The sequence below is a fragment of the Amblyraja radiata genome, chromosome 6 (genome assembly GCF_010909765.2).
Source record: "Amblyraja radiata isolate CabotCenter1 chromosome 6, sAmbRad1.1.pri, whole genome shotgun sequence".
In the NCBI taxonomy this organism is placed as follows: Eukaryota; Metazoa; Chordata; class Chondrichthyes; order Rajiformes; family Rajidae; genus Amblyraja; species Amblyraja radiata.
The window spans coordinates 80,719,830-80,740,988 of NC_045961.1; the positions used below are offsets into that span (position 1 = coordinate 80,719,830).

The window sequence follows — 21,159 nt, forward strand, 5'->3', positions numbered from 1 at the left end:
TTAAAAAACTCTTGTTTGTTTATCCTATCTATTCCCATCATGATCTAATACACCAATATAAGATCTCCCCTCATCCTCCGGCGCTCCAAGGAATAAAGTCCTAACCTGTCCAACTTCTCCCTCGAGGTGCTTGATGAAGTAAGAGTGAAGATAATGGATTTCACCAGAGCGGAAATAATGGATTTGGCAAATTGATGTTATGGTATTTAGATTGACCAGAAGTAATAGTTCTGATTTTGTGTGATGGTTCTGATTTGCCTTTGGGGAAGAGAAGGAGCTTGCTGACTTCCGGCAGATGTGCTTACTGCCTGCTCAGCACAACTTGTTAAAAATTTCAATGTTGAGATCCTGATGGATAAGAGACTGGCTCATTTATCTGCTTTACTCCAGTATACAAGAAATGAAAATAGGAACACCTATAGGTCATTTGGCCTATCATGCCTGCTCTATCATTCAATATGATCATGGCCAATCTATGCTGGCCTCCATTTCTCTTCCTCGTCAGTTCCTCATAACCCTCAATTCCAAAGTCTTTCAATTATTTAACTGCCTCCACCTTACCTATATCTAATGATCTCACCTCCGCCATCTTCAATAGCAGAGAATTTCAGAGATTATTGATTTCCCGATGCACCTCAATTTTAAAAGACCGGGACTTTTTTTTTGCAGCTACGCCCCATTGTCCATGACTCTCCCACTCGTGAAAACATCTCAACACTTACCCTGTAAAACCCCCTTTGGACCTTAAGTTTGAATAAGGTCACCTCTGATTCTTCTAAAATCTAGCCTCTCATGATAAGACAACTCTCGCATCTTCACAATTAACCTGGTGAATCTCCATTGAACTGCTTCCAATGCTCTGTATCCTTTTTTTAGGTAAAGGCCAAAACTATTTTGTTACTGTACAGCTGTAACAAAAACCTCCCTATTACTAAACTCCAGCCCCTTCGCAATGAGGGCCAAAATGAGGGGAAAAGAGGAAGTACAACGGGATCTGGGGGTCCTTGTACATCAGTCTATGAAAGTAAGCATGCAGGTACAGCAGGCAGTGAAGAAAGCGAATGGCATGTTGGCCTTTATAACAAGAGGAATCGAATATATGAGCAAAGAGGTCCTTCTGCAGTTGTACAGAGCCCTGGCGAGACCACACCTGGAGTATTGTGTGCAGTTTTTGTCCCCTAATTTGAGAAAGGACATTCTGACTATTGAGGGAGTGCAGCGTAGGTTTACAAGGTTAATTCCCAGGATGGCCGGACTGTCATCTGCTGAGAGAATGGAGCAACTGGGCTTGTTTCCACTGGAGTTTAGAAGGATGAGAGGCGATCTCATTGAAACATATAAGATTGTTAAGGGCTTGGACACGCTAGAGGCAGGAAACATGTTCCCGATGTTGAAGGAATCCAGAACCAGGGGCCACAGTTTAAGAATAAGGAGTAAGCCATTTAGAACGGAGACGAGGAAACACTTTTTCTCACAGAGAGTGGTGAGTCTGTGGAATTCTCTGCCTCGGCGGTGGAGGTAGGTTTTCTGGATGCTTTCAAGAGAGAGCTAGATAGGGCTCTTAAAAATAGCCCTGTCAGAGTCAAGGGATATGGGGAGAAGGCAGGAACGGGGTACTGATTGGGGATGATCAGCCATGATCACATTGAATGGCGGTGCTGGCTCGAAGGGCCTACTCCTGCATCTATTGTCTATTGTCTATGTCATCTGCCTTCTTAATGTATTTTTTTTGACCTGCCTGCTAACCTTCTGTGATTCATGCACAAGAATAATGAACTTCAATCATTTGCAGTCTTGTTTCATTTAGATGATAATCTGTGTTGTTAATCTTGCTCCTGATTGTTGATGAGGTTTGAGTAGTGCCTTGAGATGGGAAGGCATATGTGCTGCATTAAAAATTCCACACAGTCGAGGAGCTGAAAGGAACCCAAAGAGGACTCATGTTTTAAACCTTGTGTGTATGAGCTGCAATGTCAAAATATGTTTACGTCTGGCATATCCCTGAAAGTAACCTCGGGTGTATGTGCTTTGTATCATCCTAATACTGAAGGAAAGTAGCGCAAGCATATGTTAGAGAAAAACAGTTTGCTCAGAGAAGCCAAAAAATTGGGAGTGGGTATGCTGCAAATGTGAGTGAGTAATGCTGAATTTCATTAATAGTACAGGTGCACAACCTTTTATCCAAAGTTCCAAATAACGAAAAGCTCCGAATAGCGGACATTTTTTCGGTCCTTGAAGAAAGATCCTTGAAGACGTTCACCGAGGGCGGCCCGCAGAGGTGACAGCGGGACCTCCGGTCGGTCCTCGAAAAAGGGGAACTAAATCCCCATTCATAAAAGAGAAGGTGAGGGTATATTGCGCGGGAGGGTTAATAATTGACAATCTGCTGCTGCCTGCCCGCTGAGTTAAAATGTTCCCACGGTAGACTCACGATACACAGTGTATCGTGAGTCTTGCGTGGGAACTTTTTAATTCAGCGGGCAGGCAGCAGCAGATTGTCGCTCCCTTCAGTTTCACCCCACCTACACCCGTCTGCTTCCCGGCCATGTGTGTGACCCCTTCCCTCCCCTCTCCAGCTCCCCACCCATTGCACCGGCGCGGGAGCTTTGCACTGTCTTCACGTCGGCGATGCCAGCAGGTTAGTGCCAGTCACCGGAGACGTCAGGACCAACGGGACACCAACCCCCAGGCCCACTGCAAGCACGGAGATCCCAGAGACCCACAGCCAGCAGCAGCCCAGCCCCGTTCCAACTCCAGAGGAAAACTGCAAACTGGCCGGAGACGTCAGGACCACCAGAAGCTGCTCCCCGATGGGCCGCTACGGCAACAAGTGGCAGTTCGCCCACAGCCCGAGCTGCGCCCCCTCATCGGGACACCGACCCCCAGGCCCACTGCAAGCACGGAGATACCAGATCACCAACTCCAGCCCAGCCCCATTCCAACTCCAGAGGAACACGCAGAAGCTGATGGTGTGCAAGGTACGTCTTGTTCTTGGGGTGGCGGATGAGGGGGCGCAGTTCGGGCTGTGGGCGAACTGCCACTTGTCGCCGTAGCGGCCCATCGGGGAGCGGATTCCTCTGGAGTTGGAGGGGGAGGGGGATATTGTGCTGTTTGATCGCCCCCTGCTATCCCAGGGACAGGGAGACACAGCGGCTTTTGAGACTGGTGGGCAATCACTTCCAAAGTTCTGCCCACACAGTCAGTACACCTCTCCTACACTGCATTTCATACAAACATTTATTCTGCAAGAAAAAACTACATTGAAGACTCAAACCCGCGACCGAGTAACTGCCGGGATCGATGCGCAAACTCGCGACTAGGCCGCCTAAGGGCATGTAGCCCCGCTAGGGTGACATGAGTATGAGAGGTGATTCGAGGCGCAAACTCGCGACCTTGCGGATATGAGCCGAGCACTCTACCACTGAGCCAGCCGTTAAAATCTACGCTAAAAATCTTCCATTCCGAAGGCCGAAAAATTACGAATTACGAAAAGTGTCTTTTCCCAAGGCTTTCGGATAAAAGGTTGTGCACCTGTATTATCTTTAAAATGTCTCCTTTTGGACATATTTTCACTGCTTTTCTTTGATAGCAAGAATAACATATGATTTATAAAGCAAGGGAAGAAAACATTGGATGAAAACCGGAAGTCCAAAAAAAATAGCTTACCTAATTTTAAGATAAAATGGGATTATTTTTCATGTAAGTGTTTTAAAATAGATCACATTAGGCGCAAATTTGTTAAATTAAAATACTCCTATCTTGGCCACATGAAGCGGGATATACTCCACATCTGGAGTATTGCGTACAGTTTTGGTCTTCTAATTTGAGGAAGGACATCCTTGTGATTGAGGCAGTGCAGCGTAGGTTCACGAGATTGATCCCTGGGATGGCGGGACTCTCATATGAGGAAAGATTGAAAAGACTAGGCTTGTATTCACTGGAGTTTAGAAGGATGAGGGGGGATTTTATAGAAACATAGAAAATTATAAAAGGACTGGACAAGCTAGATGCAGGAAAAATGTTCCTAATGTTGGGCGAGTCCAGAACCAGGGGCTACAGTCTTAGAATAAAGGAGAGGTCATTTAAGACTGAGGTGAGAAAAAACTTTTTCACCCAGAGAGTTGTGAATTTATGGAATTCCCTGCCACAGAGGGCAGTGGAGGCCAAGTCACTGGATGGATTTAAGAGAGAGTTAGATAGAGCTCTAGGGGCTAGTGGAGTCAAGGGATATGGGGAGAAGGCAGGCACGGGTTATTGATAGGGGATGATCAGCCATGATCACAATGAATGGCGGTGCTGGCTCGAAGGGCCGAATGGCCTCCTCCTGCACCTATTTTCTGTATTTCTATGTTTCTATGCAGATGTTGGCACGTAAAGTTGTCAATTATTTGCACAGGCAGTGTGGATAGGGTTGGAACCAGATGGGGAGGGAGTATGGACAGATGGAACTACATGCAGGGAGGGGCAAGATAAAAGTGAACAAAAGGGAGAAAAAAAGGTGGATGGGTGAGTGTGGGTGGGAGGAGAATTCTAGCGGTGTGGGTTAGCTGAAAATAGAAAATTCAACGTTGAAACAATTGGATTGTAGGCTGGATTACTGGTACATGCAAAGCAATCACATCAGCACCATTCCCTCAATTGCCTGCACACCCACAACTAATTATGTCTTACACATGCTGAATAACACCTTTTGGAGGGTTAGGAAAATACAGAATAACAAAGCAAGAGCATAAATCAAAATTGTTGGACATTCTGAAGATCAACTGAAGCTGCAAGTGGTAACAGGTTTGAGAACTGGGTCTAGAATCAGATGACTGCTTCCTATGGTAGATGTGAATGGAGAGACTGATTCAAATGCATCTTATGCCTATGGTGATGTTGTATGGTCTTTGAATGTTGTTGATTGATTAAACACATGAGATTTGAAATTACCCTTAATGATGTTGTTATAGCGACAATTAACCTGGTTCTTTTGAATTTATCTCTTATTTTAATGGAAGTGTTAGCATACTTGAACTAAATTGTTTGAGCTTCCCATTAATATAATGAAGGGAGGAGCTCCATACCAGCCACTTATGATAAGTAATTGACACTAATTTACAGACTGAATAGATTCTTGCCATGTTCCTGTTTGACCCTTGCATGGGGTGATACCCTGAAGTATTAAAACTGTTTTCTGTCTTACAGTGTACATGTCTTCATCAACTAATATAATGTACAGAGTCTCTACAGGTACCTGTAATACATTTGTAAGATGATTTGTTTTGATGTACAGAATATGAACTAAGTAAACCTTGGAGATTTCGAACAGCTAAAATAAGCACCTTTAGAAGCTTCTGAGATTTTATTGAGATTTCACTGGTTGGCTGGGGGAAAGAAAACCATATTTGGGAACGTTTGGAATAGAAATTTATTGTAAAGATCCAACTCATTTACGTAAGTTACATTTCCTGTATCCGGGTAATGCCAATATATTGTGCCTCTGTTACTGATACTTGGTGGAAATGCTTAATGTTTTCTGTGAAGAGTCCTCTTATGTGACCTAGGATTGCACACTTCCTTCCCACTGTATCAGAGATTACTGTTTGGAGTGGAAAGCAAGATACAGGTGTGCATTGACCGCTGCCATTTCTAGGGGGTCAATTATTGATTATGGATGGAACTCATGGCACATAGAGAATCTTTACTATCGCCCATCAAACTTTACTTGGTCAGATTCACTTCAGGAAGACTCACAAAAGCAGCCAGCACAATCAATTTTGTTAGTCCTTGCTGTGTCCTCCCCTTCCTCAGCCCTCCTGCTGTCTCCTCCCATCCCCCAGCCTTCGGGCTCCTCCTCCTTTTTTCTTTCTTCTCCCCCCCCCCCCCCCCCCCCCACCCCCGATCAGTCTGAAGAAGGGTTTCGGCCCGAAACGATGCCTATTTCCTTCGCTCCATAGATGCTGCTGCACCCGCTGAGTTTCTCCAGCTTTTTTGTGTACCTTCGATTTTCCAGCATCTGCAGTTCCTTCTTAAACAGCATAATCAAGGACCATTCTGACCCTGGACATTCGCTCTTTCCTCTCTTCCATCGGGCAGAAGATATAAAAGCTTGAAAGCAGTTGCCACCAGATTCAAGAACTGCTTATTGCCCACTATTATCATTCTCTTAAATGCCCTCTCATAAGCTAAGGATCTTTCCTATCTACTTTGTTGTGACTCGTGCATTATTGTTTTATCTGCTCTTTCTCTGTAGCTGGAACTATTTTCTCAATTCTGTTTCATTTTTCTTTTTGCACTACCTGATGTAATCGTGTAAGTTATGATTTGCCTGGACAACAAGCAAAACACATTTTCACTGCATCTCGGTACAGGTGACAATAATAAAGTAATAGCAATACCAATACCATTAGCAACTTCATTCAAACTATTCCAGTATAATGTTCTGGCTTCAACCTGATAGCAAAAGTGTTGTGGTCCAGCTGGTTATCTTCACTTCTGAGCTTTGCGGGTTCAAGTCCCACTTAATGTGCTTAATCATAAAATCTAGGCTGAGACTGTCTGATGTGCTTAATTTTGGATGATTTTTTTTTTCTCAAAGCTCCTCAGGTAGGTTTAAAAAAAAAATCCCTTGTCCTCTATTTTGAAGGAGAATAGATACATTATCCCCAGCATGCTTTCAAATATTTTTATCCCTCCAATCACATTATTATGACAGACTGAGATAGAAATGTACTCACTGTTTTATGCGCCGAGCTCATGATGTATGTTCATTGTACTAATTTTGAACTCTGCTTCTGAAATTTGGTTGCCTAGACTTTAAATCTGAGATTAACGTGAACATTGTGCATTTAGCACGTAAAACCGAGCACAAATGTGTCCTCCAATCTGGCACTTATCGCATAGGATTGTTGCTTCAGTGGTTGTAAAATATCTTGAGCCGTCCTGCAAGGCAATGAAATGATACGTGGGAGAAATAGTTAATTTTGTCGAACATTCACCTCCCAGATCCCAACTCTCCTTGTGGCCTCTGAATGGGATGATCCTATTGCTGTCAATAAATGGTGAGCTATAATTTCTTGCGGACTTGTATGCATAGGCCACATGGATAGGCAGCCTACACCTAAGACTGGAAAGAATACTTCTGTCCCATTGATGATATGCTAACCAATAGCATCTCCTGATATGTGACATCTCGTATATTATACTGGTGCTTTCTAATGAGGGTGAGGTTTTTTAGAATTTATTTAGTTGCTCCTTTGGACAGTAAGATTAACACATTCTGTGAACTTCCTTGCAACCTATTAGATACAGATTGAATATTGATTGATATCACACCAAAGGCTTTTGTTAAATTACCTGTGGACAACTGTGTACAACTGCTGTGGTAATACTTGTATTCCCACGTTTGGCTTCACTTTCAGATTTGGTTTATAGCTCCACGGAGATTACCTTAATCACAAACCAGCAGTATCCATGCAATTTCAATCAAGACCATACAGGTTGAGTGCACCCTCCTAAGGTCAATGCTTGAAAGCAGCCGAGGTAGTCGTGTTAACTCGTGAGGCTGATGCACACATTGTAGTCTGGCAAAAGTGTGTTAAGTAGTTGCTATGATCCATGACTGTTTGGCCAAATAATAATCTACAAATGCAACAGTCGCTGAATTGGCATTGTACCAAGGGAGACGGGGGCTTAGCAAAACGTAGATAGATTCATGGTCAGGTTGAGGGTTGTATAGGGATGAGGATGAATGGATTTGACTGGAGAATGGAATAGAGATGTTCCAGATGCATTAGATAGACACAAAAAGCTTGAGTAACTCAGCGGAACAGACAGTAGCTCTGGAGAAAAGGAATAGGTAACGTTTCGGGGAGACCTTTTATGTAAAATTACCTGGCCTGAAACGTCACCTATTCCTTTTCTCTGAAGATGCAGTCTGACTCACTGAGTTACTCCAGCATTTTGTGTCCATCTTCATTTTAAACCAGTATCTGCAGTTCCTTCCTTCGCATCACACTTACAGCATTTGGCGGTGGGGGGAGTGGATGTGGCAAGAAGTAGTTGGAAGCTTTAATCACAAATCAGCAATTATTTGAGGGCTCAAATAATTAATACTTGGTGCCTGGAAATTAGTGAGTGGGTGTGGGAGATTATTGAACAAGAGTTACCATCAAGGAGGTGGAGGAGATGGGAGAGCAGGAACCCAATGGAAATAGGAATATATTAAAGTGACCTGCCTCTGTTGAGTTCCAGGGCCTGAGTGGAGAGACTCTCTTTAAATTGGAAAGCTGCAAGCAAGGAGTGCTATGAAAACACATCTGGGTTACCCAAAGAATGGTGCACTTTGGAAACTCTTAAATACATTTTGTGGAATTCCCTGCCACAGAGGGCAGTGGAGGCCAAGTCACTGGACGGATTTAAGAGAGAGTTAGATAGAGCTCTAGGGGCTAGTGGAGTCAAGGGATATGGGGGAGAAGGCAGGCACGGGTTATTGATAGGGGACAATCAGCCATGATCACAATGAATGGTGGTGCTGGCTCGAAGGGCCGAATGGCCTCCTCCTGCACCTATTTTCTATGTTTCTATGTTTCCTGCCTTGGATGGGTTGATCTGAACCAACATCTGCACCAGTGCATTCACACTTTTCACCGTTTGAATAGATGGTTTGAATAGGTGGTGTGCCAATATGGCTCAGAATCAACACTTGAAAGATTCCTGGGTTTGTAAACACAAACTGGCTTCAAAAAGACAAGTAATTTTTGCATTGGTTCAAACCCACATCAAGTCAGCATGTACCGGATCAAGATGGCAAGCACAACATGCTTAACTGTTGCAACTGATCCATGGCCAAAGCCTAACATTTATTCCATGCAAACATTCCACGTCTCTGATCTCAAGAGATGTCGAAAGGATGAGTGGGCACATATACAAAAACAGAGAGATACAGCCTGAAAATACGCCTGTAGGTCCTTCAGCCGACTGAGTGCATGCCGACCAACAACTACCCATTCGTACTAATCCTAAATTAATCCCATTTAATTCTCCTCATTTTCCCCATCAATTCTCCCGACCGTAAGGGCATTTAATCTCCCTCCTCACATGTCTTTGGAATGCGAAAGAAAACTGAAGTAACCGGATGAAATCCACACGGTCATAGGGTGAATGTGCAAACTCCACACAGACAGCACCAGATGTCATTGAACCTGGGTCACAGGCGTTCTGACATGGCAAAGGTTCCAACTGTGTTGCTGTGCCATCCAAATATGTCCAGTCCAGGCGAACAAACTAGGTCATGTCCAAATTTTGATGATTTGTAGCTTTGGTGATATTGGCCTGAGATTATGCGATTGTGTCAGGAGAATATTCAGTCTATTAAAAACATGTCAGCTCATAGAATAACGATCCCAGAGTCAAACTCATCATTTGAACAGGGTCCATAATTTGTCTGAAATTCATCATATTTTATAAAGGATGATAAGACGACTGAGTTTGCTCCACCATTCAATTGGAACACAGCGGGTTTGTATGTAAACTGTATGTAGACCTTGTTTCTACAACCATGTTTACTCTTGTCCGACAAAATCCTATCATAGAAATCATAAAATATTTACAGCTGGAGAAGGAGACCACTCGGCACATCAATAAGGAGCTAATCAGCCAAATCCCACCTTCTACAGTTGGTCTTTATTCCTCTATACCACGTACACCTCCAGGCACTGTTTTTGCTTCCACTCCACTTTCAGACAGTGAGTTCCAAAATCTCACCACCCTAGAGTCAAAATAATTTCTTCATCTCCCCACTTAAACTTCCTATCAAAGGTTCAAAGGTTCAAAGGTTATTTTATTGGTCACATACACCTAGGTGTAGTGAAATGCTTCTTGCCAATGCAGCACATGAAGAAAGAATACAGACATAACAGTAATAAAGAAATTTAAACATAAAAACATCCCCCCACAATGACTCCCACTGTGGGGGAAGGCACAATGTCCAGTCCCCATCCCATGTCCACCCATAGTCGGGCCCATTGAGGCCTCAGTGACTTACAATCTATGTCCTTTGAATTTTTTTTAATTTACTCTGTTCGGGCCCTTCATAATTCACTCTTGACATAGATGTCTTCAATAGATGTCTTCAATTATCATTCAATTTCAATTGTGTTTTGTTTTGACGTTGAGGAGAAGTGAATGCGAAGATTGGAAAGTTGCATTGTATGACAGATGGAATTTTTTAAATTCTGGGATTTGCAGGATGAACAGTGCAGGTTAAGATCAAATGATTCAAATGATTCAAGTGGCAACAGTTTCTCCCATGATTTGAAGGCCCAAATGCCTTGTTTATGCCTTAAAATATATCCTTTAATTCTGTGAAAGCTTTTATGCACAGCCTGAAAATTCAGCATAGGTGTGCTCAACATGCTGTGTTGTAATACTTGGACTTTCTATAGGATTAATTTGTAGACAAGTGTATATTACCCACAACCTACACACATATGGCCACAGCAATCTTTAAAATCCAACTACCTATGTTTGGGGGGAAAATACCCAAATACTGAGACAATCCAAGTAGTTTTTCATCTCTCTCTCAAATTAAGCAAACAAATGCCTTCATCTTGTCACATTCATTGCCAAATAAAAGCATCAAAATGTCACGATAACCCATAAAGGTCTTGCAGCTAGGTGAGATATTTCAAGGACGTTTTCCTTTCAGTGATTTTGCCTCCTGTAATGAGATCAGCATGTTTTGGCATGCCATTTATGCTCTCCTCCCTAGCGTTTCATAATCTCTTTCATATTTCTTTATGAAAATTGCACAGTGAGTTACTCTGTTTGATAGGTTATTTGTGATTACTGCTTTGGCCCTTTTAAGTAAGTGGAGCAGAGGACTAACTTATTAATAATTTTAATGGAATTCTTTTGACCTGCTGAGTCAAAGTATTTGAATTTCAGTCCCCAGTTTGTTCCACTTCTTTTAGTATGCTAACTGTGTGAATTTGTTCCAGTTGGGGAAATAGTTTGCTTTGAATGCTTGTCTTTTTATTTAACAGTACAAGATTAACTTGTAAGTTCTGCACTATTGTTGAACTATGCAAGCCCCTGGCCACCATCTCATTCAGTTTCTTCTTCACTTTGCAAAATGGAATGGATTTTAATTAAATGATTCACCTCCAATGGATCTGGGAATGTTCTGCTCATGAAAAGAGTAACCTATTTCAGAAGCAGAGGGATCAATAAACAGTTTCTGTGCATTTAACATGATTATTTTAAAGATAAGCGTGGAGTGCTGGAAATTCAACCTGGAATAAACAGCAGGAAGTTTGCAACTTCCTACTTCCTTGAGGCAAAAGCACGCAACTCACTTATCGAAACACCTAGATCTTGTTCTTGACAGTTCTTGATGTCTCTGCAAAGTCCACAACCCAGAAGCAGGAATGGTTTACAGAAACGAAAGAGGCAATTTGGTCCGACAAGGCAATATCACCTCTATTTAAAAGCATCCAATTGGTCCCTTTACCCCAGACTCCCCTTGGGCCTACAAACGCTTGCCTTTCACGGGCCCAGAGTTAGAACGCAGAACAGTACAGCACATGAACAGGCTCTTCGGCCCACAATATCTGTGCCGATCAAGATGCCAAGTTAAATTAATCTCCTCTGCCTGCAAGTGATCCCCATCCCTCCATTCTATGCATATCCATGTGCCTATATGGTTCTTAAAGACCATTATCATAACTCCTTCCACCACCCCTCCTGGCAGCGCATTCAGGGGTTTATCACTAACTGTATTCTTTTTTTAATTGCCCCGCACATCTCCTTTAAACCTTCCCCCTCTGACCTTAAAACTCTGCTCTTCAATCTTTAAAAAAGTTCTGACTGTCTACCCTATTTATGCCTCAGGCTTGTATCAGGTCTCCCCTCAATCTTGTATCAGGTCTCGCCTAAATCTCCAATCTAAAGAAAACAGTCCAAGCTTTTCAAAGTTGATAGGAGGTTTCCCCAGCCTATAGAGCATTATGGATGGTCACGGACTAGATCGGCTAAATAACACACAGTCATGTTTTCAGCAAAAGTAAATGTGTAACTGTTCTCAAGTCTTTAATGCACAAAGTGCTATTCATCCAACGTAAATATTTTATTTTACAGCAAAGCATTGTGTTGAAAATAACTTCTTTATATCCAAGGCTCTTTTCTCCCTGTCCACCTCTTGCTCTAAAAGCTACTTTTGTGAACCAATTTCATGATATCAGTGACAAACAGCAAACACTGCAGATGAATCCACTCCATCTCCTTCTGCATATATTTTGATTCATCACTGTATGTCTCCTTGAAGCATTTAATTGGGTAAATGTGGCTCTCACTGTGAACTCGGTTTGTTCCCAGATGAACTTAATGTTTGGCCGGAATGGTTATATGTGCCAGCAGGTGTCTGTCTTACAACTACCCATTTCAGGACATTTGCTGGATTACTATATGGTCTGCAGTTGAAAATAACCTGGCATTCCCTGTCAGGTTTTATACTGTCAGCCAGGGGTTGTGGAGCTCATTGCTAAATTTAGTGCAGTGACCTGTGCAATTGATGCACCCATACTTGGTTCCGAAGGGACCGAGATTTGTTTTACAGAGGTCGCGCATTCATCAGTAACACACTGTGCAGGTGTCAAGTGACTTCATGGAGCTTTCTGATGGAGATGATTATAAGGAAGCATTGCCCCGCACTGCTCTAGCACAGCTCCGAGCTTCCTGCTGAAATGGCTTTAATATAAACCTGATAAATGCTGTAGTACCTGGTATGTACAAAATCATGAGAGGAATAGATCAGGTAGATGCACAGATTCTCTTGCCCAGAGTACTGGAATCGAGGACCAGAAGACATGGGTTCAAGCTGAAGGGAAAAAGATCTAATAGAAATCTGAGGGGTAACTTTTTCACACAAAGGGTGGTGGGTGTATGGAACAAGCTGCCAGAGGGGGTAGTTGAGGCTGGGACTATCCCATAGTTTCATAAACAGTTAGACAGGTACATGGATAGGACAGATTTGGAGGGATATGGACCAAGCGCAGGCTAGTGGGACTAGTGTAGCTGGGACATTGTTGGCCGGTGTGGGCAAGTTGGGCTGAAGGGTTTGTTTCCACACTATATCACTCTATGACTCTATGTGCTGTTGGTACAAAAGGCAGTGGGAAGCGGAATGAATATACAGGTATGTTGGACAGGACCGTGCTGGGGTTGAAGATCTGTAGTAAAACTCCTGACATTCGCAAAGTAAGCAACAGCTTGTTCCAGACTTCTGCACTGATACACAATCACGATACACAGTAATGGGGCTGTCCCACTTGGGCGACCTAATCCGCAAGTTCAGGCGAGTTTGCCCTCGACTCATACTCGCAACATGGTCGACACGAGGTCGAAGGCGGTCTTTGTAACTCTCCTTCATGCTCGAGAGTAGTCCCCGTGTACTCGAGACCTCACCTTGGTCGCGGCGTATTTTTCAACGTTGAAAAATGCCCGAGAGTAAAAAAAGGTCGCCATGGAAAAAAAATAGATACTTTTTTTACTCGTAGATTTAGTCGAAGTAGGTCATGGTAGATCGTAGTAGGTCGGCAAGGTAATCGAGAATAGTCGAAGGTAGTCGTACATAGTCTTCATCGTAGTCGTAGGGAGGTCGAAGGAGGTCGTCTTCACGCTCCACTATTCGGTGTCCAATTTTCCCAAAGTTAGTCGTAGCTAGTCGTAGGATGTTGAAGCTAGTCTTCAACATAGTCGAAGGAGGTCTTCTACATAGTTGAAGGAGGTCTTCATTATGACATTTTTTCAAACTCTCCTAAACGCTTCTAAACTCGCCAATTAGGTCACCCAAGTGGGACAGCCCCTTAACATAGAGATAAGTAATGTGGGCTTTAATGTGGGCTTCTTACTTGTAAAAACGTTATCAAATGCAACTTAAGGCAATTTTGTTTCAGTTCATTTTAATTATATCAGAACATAGTAGCTTGTTAAACAGAGGATGCAGGCCTGCCCCATCGTTCAATAAGATTGTAGTAGACATCATTAATTTAAATTAGTGAAATCCGTTTGAAACAAATTTATTCTTTTAAAAATAATTTTGAAGTATTAAAAGTTTTTGGATGTCTCTGATCATTGGGCTCATTTGGAAACAGTGAGGAAGCCTTTCACAACTGTTAAAAGGTTATCAGAGCTGCAGTTTCTTGTACTTAATGTTGGCCATGATTAATTCCACAGCATGTGGTTGGACTTTAGGACCGCAAAGATGACAATTTAAGCATGGGATTTAAAGTGAGGGTCAAGCCTGGTCTAAAGTAATCCATCTGGTTACAGAGAAACATAGAAACATAGAAAATAGATGCAGGAGGAGGCCATTTGGCCCTTCGAGCCAGCACCGCCATTCATTGTGATCATGGCTGATCATCCCCAATCAATAACCCGTGCCTGCCTTCTCCCCATATCCCTTGATTCCACTAGCCCCTAGAGCTTGTTGGAAGAGCTAGGTTGTTGTTGGAAGAGCATTAAATTCATTGGTGAATTAAAAAAAATAATACAAGTTTGCAGACGAGGTGTCAATTCCATTGCTCTGAAACACTTGTCCTTTATTCCACTTTATGGCACTATTTTGGGCTGAATAACAGAAGAACTTGGGAAGTAGTTTGTATCTGGCAATAGAGCAACTCAGGCAATGTTGATCTGTTCAGTTGGAACATCTTCTACACTCCCAACAGAGCAGCATACTATATAGATAGATCTTGCATTTTATGTTCCTGCTTATGACTCTTCTTATCGAGCCCACATCACAAGATTAGAACATTTTCAGCCAGAGCCGAACACACTTCTTGGCTTCTGCATACAATGGCATCTTGCGCTTCTTGTGCTTCTTGCGCGTAGTGGTGGAAAGATTTGTGGAAACATGGTTGTGACATGATCGCTCTTTCCTTGACCCCTGCTAATGACTAATTTCCACTAATATGTTCATGAGTGTACTGGCACACCCATATTCCTATTTTGGCAACAAAAGACCAGGGACATCCATTTGCTTTAACATGAGCTTGTTTGTTAATTGTGCATATTTGCACCAATGTCTTTTTTTTCTGCACGTTCTTTTTGTTTTCGTCTTTTTGTAGAATTTGCGTGTAATTTATGCATACTTTATGTTTCATGTTGTCTGGGCCTACGTGCCTGTGATGCTATTGCAAGCAAATGTTTCTCTGTACCTCTCCGGACTTGTGCATATAGCTATGAATTCAACTTCACTTGACTCAACTTTAAGCTGTTCAAATGGAAATGGCGAAGTTCTGTCAGTTTTATTGATTTCATATAACAGGGAATAAGGTTCAATATGCTTCGATGCAGACCCAGACAGGTCAGGTCTGTGTGCTTCAGATGAACACCTGCTTCTGGTGCAACCAGGAAATCCACGTACTTCATTAAAAACAGGTGTTGAACTAATCTGAACTCTCTGTAATAATCAGAATCCAGGCACCCACAGTATTTCTGATTAGCCCAATGCTTTCTTCCATGGATTCAATTAGATTATCCATCAGTGCATTTTCCTCATCTTGGCAAAGGTTCAAAGACCAAAGGCTCTTTTTCGTGTCTCATTTGTTTTGGTCATATTGATATTAGTGTTATTGCACCTTTCACATCTAATGGCAATATATTTCCTACTTAGTGAACTGGTCCTTCAGTTCACCCGAAATGCGATAAATCAGATAATTTTATGTAGAATAGGGAGTGCTTTTTAATGAGACAAATGTTACAGGTAAAACCTCACAGATCAGCATCAGTCAAAGGCCTTGGAACGGTTTTAATTGTCACTATTATTCAATACATTTATAAACTACTCAAATAGATCTAATGAGTTTTAAATGCAACATATTTAAAAAAAACACAATAACATAGCAACTTAAAACAATCAACATAGCAAATTAAATTGTCAAAAGAACATCGAAGTACTAAAAAATAAAGATATTAAAGAAAAATAAAGAAATTACTCACCTGCACTTTATTGCCATGTTGGTGGTATCAGTTTAATGAACAGGATCAATGATTGCACCCAGAGCTCCTTGGTTTAAATTTGTGGGTCAGGTGAATTGCATTCGCTTGTCTGATGTTGTATGTGAGTCTAGCCATGTTCCAGAATGAGCGGAGGTCAGTTGTGTTGGTGTCTGATCATTAGTATTCACACATCATGGCCTAGCTTGGCAATGCCAATTCATGAGAATGCAGGAACTGCAAAGAGTGTTGAATTCAACTGGGTACAGCCATTATGGGTACAGCCCTCGCCATCATTAAAAATATCCCCATGAAATGCCGCCGAAAAAAGTTGACATCTATCATAAGGATCCTTGCCATGCAGCCCATGCCCTCGTCCTGCTGTTACCATCAGGCAGGAGTTACAGGAGCATGAAGTCCCACACTGCCAGGTTCAGGAACAGCTACTTTCCTACGACAATCACGTTCTTGAATCAACCTGTACATCCTTAATCCTACCTCCCAAAGGGAACAATACGGACCACTTCTTGCATCACCGTGGACTTGTTTAGTTCTTTTTTGTATTGTGTTTTGCACTAATGTCTTGATTTTTGCAGACTTCTTACTTATAAAAGTATTGAAAAATTACTTATAAAAGTATTGAAAAACATGTTGAAAAATTGGCGACGTTCATAATGAGGCTGCGACTAGTTCCCAGAATGCGGGAACTCCTCACGACCATGAAGGCGTCGACCCGGCAACCATCTGTGAACATGTGGCGAGCGCATAGTCTCCTGCAGTCGCCGAAATAGTCGCCTAAGTGGGACAGGCCCATTACACTCCCAGGTGTAGTAAAAGATCCTTAAAAGATAGGGAGGAGCAGCAAACTTTTCAGCTGACAGAAACAGCTCGACCAGCATTTCTAAAACAGAATTACTTAATTGTATATTTTCTGTTTGTGGGATGTTTCTAGCCACAATTTGCCTGCGTGCTTCTTATTTCACTGATGTTCTTTGTTGTTGTTTGGCACACTGGGATGCCCTGAGTTTGTGGAAGTCACCTTCAAAGTCCAAATCTTCCTTTCCATTTTTGTAAATTTTAAATTGGAATGCTGCATTTTTCAGAAGTCTCATGATTGCCGTGTTGATGCATTTATTTACATCTCCGCATTTTTTCCCCTTGGGTCTCCTCGGGCTATGTATATCATATGATAAAACAAGCGGACATGTGAACTGACTCATGGCAACATTTTGACACCACTTTGAACCAACCCCTCAGATTTGAATGGCTGAGTTTTCCAGTCTTCATGGGAGGTTCAATTTGACTTCTGTCAATACCCACACCTGAGGAGCAGGGAAGTAACTGGTTTCCTCAGTTGTGGAATAATATTCATTTCTAATACATGTGGAAATCTTGGACATTGCCTGGCTCAATTCATGATGCCAGTTGACAAGTACATATGTAGACAGGACGCAGCAGTAGGACATCAGAGATCCAGGTTTGATCCTAATTGTAGGAGCTATCTGTACGAAGTTTGAACGTTCTTCCCGTGATCTGCCTGGCTTTTCGCCGGGTCCTCTAGTTTCCTTGCACACTCCAAAGACATACAGGTTTGTAAGCTAATTGGCTTGGTAAAATTATAAATTGTCCCTAGTGTGTGGGATAGTGTAAGTGTGCGGGGATTGCTGGTTGGCATGCACTCAGTGGGCAGAAGGACCTGTTTCCACACTGAATTTTTAATTTAAACAAAACTAAACTGCACATGCTGAAATCTTGAGCAAACCACAAACTGTTGGGTCAAGCAGCATCTGTGAAGGAAGGTCCTGACCTTCCACAGATGCTGCCTGGCCTGTTGAGTTCCTTCAACTCTTTATGTTTTGAGCAAGTTCAAATAAGTTTGTTTTAATTTCTCATTTATAGTTCTTAGAACCCTGAGCAGATATTGGATTAGAGAAAATATAAAAATTAAAAGAGAACTTACCGTTTGAAGTTTGATCTTTATTTTATGAGAAGTTGAAGTGAGGGAATACGTGAAGAGCCCGCCAGCCCGCATTCGCGTCAATCTTCAGAGCAACTGTATGAAGCCACAGACCAGTTGTACGGATTTAAACTATAGAAAAATTAACGACCCTAGACCTACTGGATGATCTTTATGAGAATCAGGGTTGGGAGTGGAGGGCACGTAATCCCTCACTTCAACTTCTCATAAAATAAAGATCAAACTTCAAACAGTAAGTTCTCGTTTAATCTTTCTATTTTATATCGAAGTCATGTGAGTGACTACGTGAAGACTTCAATGCTCTGTGGTTTCATGCAGTAACCCAATCTGTGTTTGAAACACTTAAACAGATAAACCATAAATGGTAGAAAACATGGGTTATTAATACCATGATGCTAACTTGCATACATGGCCATCGCTCTTAATCGGACCACAGTCCCAATTGGCTTTGAGTTAGACAATAACTCATGTAACACTGTTCTGAATTCTATCTGCAAACATCCAGACATATTCAACCAAATTTTATAACTTCTGAAAACGCACTATGTAAGCCTCCTGCTGTATGATGAAAAGGAAATATCCATTCTATTGCCTGCTAATGAGTCATCAGCAATCTCTTGTGAGACTATTAAATAACAAAGAAGAAACTATCCTTCATCTCATAGGTACTAGCAAGCCCAGTGTACCTGTATACATAATAACACTCCCAATCTTCGATCTGGTGGGTATGCTGTCAACTGCAAATGTACGCAACCATGCCCGTAATGCTTTATGAGATCATTCCCATAACAAGCTACCCTCATGTCAGTTATGACCCAGAGACCGAGGCAGAGATTGAGGAAAGACTGTGTTCTTTGTGCTGAAATCAGTTGCTAAAAGCATAATCACCTTAAAAGATACTACTCCCATTAGGAATACAGTAGATGAATATCTGCATTATAATTTACTGATATACATTGCACACTACGATGAGTGTAGGCTTTTAGAGTGGTCACATAAAAGACACCTTGCATAATGTTAGTGAACAGCAGGTGAATAACCAATCATTTATTGTCCCATTTATGGGACAATAGAGAATGACAAAGCAGCACAAGCAGTGTCAATTGTGCTATCACATAAATGCTTCTCTAAGCCCAAACTGAAAGCAACACAAACCTCTGTTACTTCCGTTTAAATGTAACTCGCATATCTAGTTCACAAACTTCCCATACAATCGTGCAGAGCTAGCTGCCCGAGAAAAAGGCTGCACCAGCCATCACTCGTGATTTCGAGTAAATAGGAGCTTCTTCAGCCGCCTTACCATGGCCTGAATGAATAGGCAAAGTTGGCCCTATTAAATTTCAAGTTGCCTCATCCTTAAAATCATAAGAGGCATCTACTGATAAACCCCTAAGTCTTATCAGCTGCAAATTTTGCATGTCATCTAAAAACTCAATGACACAATGCCCTTTGATCTGTGCAGGGCAGCATTAGCTTCCACCACTGGCTTTGTTATCAAAACACCAGATATCTGTGCCTCTTGTGTACAGATATGGCAAAGTATGCATCTTCAAGATCAATTCTCTGAATCGGCTAAATTGCTGAAAGCCAATCATCCATCTCAAATTGGATAACCAAACACATGATCAGATTAGCCAAATCCTAACCTGTTTTGGCATTCTCCACGTTTCTGCAATCTTGAGAAATATCAGAAATATACCCCTCTTGTTCTTGGGCAAACTACTCATCCTCTGTGAGCTGCCACTGATTCCACTTGGAATCACCGTTCCTCTATAGACCATACGGATGGATATTTTTGGCTTCTCTTGCCGTGGAGGATGCATTATCTAGTTATTCATTCATTTCACTGATAACATACAATCAGAACCTTATGAATAGAGCTGAAACACAGTATCCACTTGATGTGCGAATACGAGTTCCCTATCAACTCTTGACTATTAGAGTCACCACGAATCCTCAGCGTTCTTCCTCAGAGTGGAAATTAGCATAATGCAAGCCTGAACCAGGAATTGCTTCGCAGTCACACAAAAATGCTGGAGAAACTCAGCGGGTGCAACAGCATCTATGGATCGAAGGAAATAGGCAACGTTTCGGGCCGAAACCCTTCTTCGCAGTCCTCTTACTGAAACCAACCTTCTGAGTCGCCAATGTGCGCAACACAATCTCTTCGACCAGCCACTCAATCAGGAATACTGGTATTGAGAGCCTACAGATTATTATATATACATTTTTGATTCACAACATGAATCTGCAGATCAGATAAAAATACTATATGCCAGACCAGCTTCTTGCTGGTAGCTACCTATCCCAGAGAGGATGGCAATGATGTTTCCAACGTACTAGCAACTCCACTAACTGAGCAGAAATGTGTGTTGAGGGAGACTTCAACTACTTCACTCTACTGAGCAGCCTGATAACCTCAATCACAGATGTTGAGGCAGTGCTTCCCTGGTCAATATGACCCATATGGCCAGCCAGTTCCAAGATGGTCTACCCTGAACCAGGGTAACCAAGTTGTTCCTACTTGGAACTTACAGAGGTTACTATGCAATGCACCCTGCCAATGTCTCTGCATCAACCTGATCTTCTCCACAGACAGTGAAAAGATACTAGACAGCCCATGCTGCCAGTAAACCCAAACCTGGGGCGACAGACTGCTCCATTTCAGAGTTTTACGGAGGTTAATAAAGAGACCTTACCTGCCAGCGTCTCTGAACCTGGGTTGACCTGCTTGTTGGAACTCCAGCGGAGTTCCATTTGCAGAACCTGTCTGACCACATCTTCAGCCCCACGCTTGCCAACAGCTCGTTTCCGGAGCTCAAAACCAATATTGCTGTGCAAGGCATGCCTGCCAGCATTCCTGAGCCGAATGGGACAGACTACTTCTTCGACCTACAGGCCTTGCTGGAGCTTTATTGTGCAGGCCACGCTACAAGTTTATTCCCAGCCTGGTTAGACAGGCTGCTTCTTTGGCCAGCTGCTCCTACAGCAGGACTCACTGGATAGGTCACACCTGCCATCACTGCAAGCCTGGTTCAACAAACTGTTCTTGCGAGGCCAGTATCCTGCTCCTTGAATACAGGGTGGAAGTCCGCAGGAATACTGGAGCTTTACCCACATAGAATGGTACTCCACACCCGCAGCCGATTTAAATTTCCCCAGCAAGTCTTCAACTTGCTACATAAGTTCTTTCTGAAGAG

At 42.5% G+C, this 21,159-nt stretch overlaps 1 protein-coding gene across 5 annotated transcripts in view; it reads left to right on the plus strand.

The window, feature by feature from the left end:
* pcdh9 (protocadherin 9) overlaps positions 1–21,159 on the plus strand; it is a 783,218-nt gene that overhangs the window by 489,097 nt on the left and 272,962 nt on the right. The window contains exon 3 of one of the 5 annotated variants that reach the window (XM_033023040.1): positions 5,188–5,765. The exons of the other annotated variants lie outside the window; for them this stretch is intronic. Within the exon in view, the coding sequence (XP_032878931.1) occupies positions 5,188–5,258 (71 nt within the window). The 3' untranslated portion in view covers positions 5,259–5,765. Of the gene's footprint in view, positions 1–5,187; positions 5,766–21,159 lie in introns of those variants that run through there. 5 annotated transcript variants of the gene reach the window in all.